The 2851-nt window shown below is 58.4% G+C and overlaps 1 protein-coding gene across 1 annotated transcript in view; it reads right to left on the bottom strand.

The window, feature by feature from the left end:
- The window catches only part of EMH_0029600 (TBC domain-containing protein, putative), a gene marked incomplete at both ends in the record, with an annotated part of 6187 nt that extends 3740 nt beyond the window's left edge, over positions 1–2447 (bottom strand). Inside the window, 3 exons of the mRNA XM_013494321.1 lie at positions 131–220; positions 567–666; positions 908–2447. Of these exons, the coding sequence (XP_013349775.1) occupies positions 131–220; positions 567–666; positions 908–2447 (1730 nt within the window). The remainder of the gene's footprint in view (positions 1–130; positions 221–566; positions 667–907) is intronic.
- Positions 2448–2851: the final 404 nt, after the last annotated feature.

Raw genomic sequence — 2851 nt, 5'->3', positions numbered from 1 at the left:
AAAAAAAAAAAAAAAAAAAAAAAAAAAAAAAATACCGGCAACAAACACCACCAACAAACAACACACACAACAACAACCACCACCATAGAAATGCAGAAAGCTGTTGAAAGGTGGTTATTTCCACCCCCACCTGAGATGGTCGGGGATGCCGCGACGGACGAGCCGCTTCAGCGGCCGCCGGTCCTCGAAGGAGGGGTTGTTAGCCAGGTACGCTTCCCACCTGCAGCAGCAGCAGCAGCAGCAGCAGCAGCAGTAGCAGCAGCAGCAGTAGCAGCGGTAGCAGTAGCAGTAACAGCAGTAGCGGCAGCAGCAGCAGCAGCAGCAGCAGCAGCAGTAGCGAAAGAGAAAAAAACAGAAATAAAACAGCGGCAATCAGGTAATACAGACACAGAAACATACACAGAAACATACACAGAAACAAACGCAGAAACAGAAACAGAGACAGAGATAGAGGCAGAGGCAGAGGAGACGGAGATAGAGACAAAGATAGAGAAGAAGTAGAGGCAGCGGAGGGCAACAACAGGGAATGCACAGCAGAACAAAGAAACTGTTTGGGGTGTACGTACAGCTTCGTCTGTCGCTTCCGCTGCGATGCTGTCTTCTCTTCATATGCTGCTACTCGCGCCCGCACCTCCGCCCCCAGAGTAAACCCATAGTAACTTCCAACTGCAGCAACAGCAGCGCCAATGCACACAAACAGCACACACCTCTTGCTGCTGCTATTGCTGCTGCTGTTGCTGCTGCTGTTGCTGCTGCTCCTGCGTGGCACCTGGCGGTGACGTGTTCTGCATATTTGGTTCTACTCGTGCAGATCTGCTGCGGCGCTGCACATGTGTGCATGCATGCATGCATGCATGCATGCATGCACGTCTTTGCTGCAGCTGCTGCAGCAGAATGCAAACCTCACCGCTTGCGGGGATGGGAACAGGAGTAGCAGCAGCAGCAGCAGAAGCAGAGCCGATGGGTTCGGATGCAGCAGCAACAGAGACAGCGTCACTGGTAGGAGGAAGCGGGTCCGGCAGCATAGGGCAGGTGTCTCCGCCGTTTTGCTGCAGCATGTCTGTCTCCTGCGAGCTGCTGCAGCGCAGCAGCAGCAGCGGAGAACGTGGCTGGTGCTGCAGCTGCAGCGTCTGCAGCCGCTGCAGCGGGTCGTCGAAATCTGTGGGGAGTTGGTTTGCCTCTCCTGTGTCTCCGTCACGCATCTCTCCCTCCCATAGGCTGCTGTTGCTGCTACCGCAACTGTCTTTGCTGTTGCTGCTGCAGCTGCTGCTGCTGCTGCTGCGACGGCTGCTCCGGCTGCTGCGGCAACGGCTGCTCCGGCTGCTGCGGCAGCGGCCGCCAAACGCCTCCTGGGGGGGCGGCAGCCCCGCTGTGCCTGCAGTTTCTGGGTTCAAGGTTCCTGCTACGTTGCTGGTTCCGTTCCTTCTACTGTTGCTGTTGCTGCTGCTGCTGTTGCTGCTGCTACTGTTTCTGCTGCAGCTGCTGCTGCAGTTGCGATCGGCTGTCAGAACGGGGCTCGGTCTGCATGCACACATACGGGTGCTCCATAGGCTCCGGGTAGTTACACCTGAGAAGCAAAACTGTCTCTCTGATGCCCATGGGGGCGCGTGTTTGTTGCTGCTGTCGCTGCATGTATTGCTGCGGTTGCTGGCTGCGTTACTGCAGCTGCTGCATGCGTTGCTGCGGCTGCTGCATGCACCGCTGCTGTTGCCTGTCTGCTGTCTGTACACCCCGCACTCTGCAGCATGTTGGGTGTAGCAAAGCCCCAGACGGGTCTCTTCTCCTCGCGCTATCCTCCCTCTAAAGGTGCAGCTGCTGTGCCGCACTGCAGCTACGTGGTTGGGAGCAGCTCCGCCGCTGCTGCAACGCCGCAGGCTGAAGGCAGCAGCCCGCTCAGCAGCAGTAAGCGACAGGCTGCTGCTGCTGCTGCTGCTGTTCTTGCTATCGAGATGACTGCTGCTGGCTCTATCACTTCTGCTGCTGCCAGCCTCCTCGGGAGGGTTCAGAGCCGCCAGCAGAGACAAAGACAAAGAACGGGAGACAACGAGGGGAAGGGGGCGAATCTCGGCGACTGTAGGGGTCCTTGTATGCGGCCAGTCCTCATCATGAGCGCCTCTCCCTTCCAGTACCTGCTGCTGCTGCTGATGATGATGCTGCTGCTGCTGCTGCCTCTCGTAAGGGAAGCAGGGAGCATCAGCAAGAACCGCCAGGGGAAGGGTGGAAGGAGGAGCAGTGGGGCTCGTGTACGTACACCCCGAATGCATGCCGCTGGGCCCGCAAGAGGTGATACTATTTGTAGGCATCGTGGTGCACTTGCAGTCTGTCCTGAGATCGTTTGCGTTCGCTGCAGTGTCTGGACAGCTCACCACAGAAGCAGCAGAACTGCTCGCGGGGCTGTTCAGAGACCCTGCTGGCGCTCCGGCTCCGCCACGAGCCGCGTCATCCATAATACGCAAAAGATTGAGGAGGCGGCGGTGGGGCAGCGCGAAAGAGACTGCAGCAGGAGCCTCGCGTTGCTGCTCCAGTCCCTGGGAGGGAGAGGCCCTGCCTCCTGGGCCCTCCTCTTAAGGGGGGGCGCAGCCCCGCGCAGCAGCTCTGACGCTTCTCAGCAGCAAGAGATACAGAGGGATACTGCTCTTCTTGCCTTTCTGATTCACACGAAATACTCAGGAGGCCACGCGAAGGTCGCAGGCCACCCACCCTGGCGGCGCAGCACGGCAGTCGAGGCGCAGGGAGCGAGAGGATGGGAGGGAGGGGGGGCTCTAGAAGCTGCAGTCTACTGTTGATGTTGCAAGAAGCAGTTGTCTACAAGTGGAGCTTCAGGATATGCTGCGGAAGGCGCGGCAAAGAG

Source organism: Eimeria mitis, genomic scaffold (genome assembly GCF_000499745.2).
Source record: "Eimeria mitis Houghton genomic scaffold, Emh_scaff1107, whole genome shotgun sequence".
Lineage (NCBI taxonomy): Eukaryota > Apicomplexa > Conoidasida > Eucoccidiorida > Eimeriidae > Eimeria > Eimeria mitis.
This window is presented reverse-complemented; position numbering and strand designations above follow the sequence as displayed.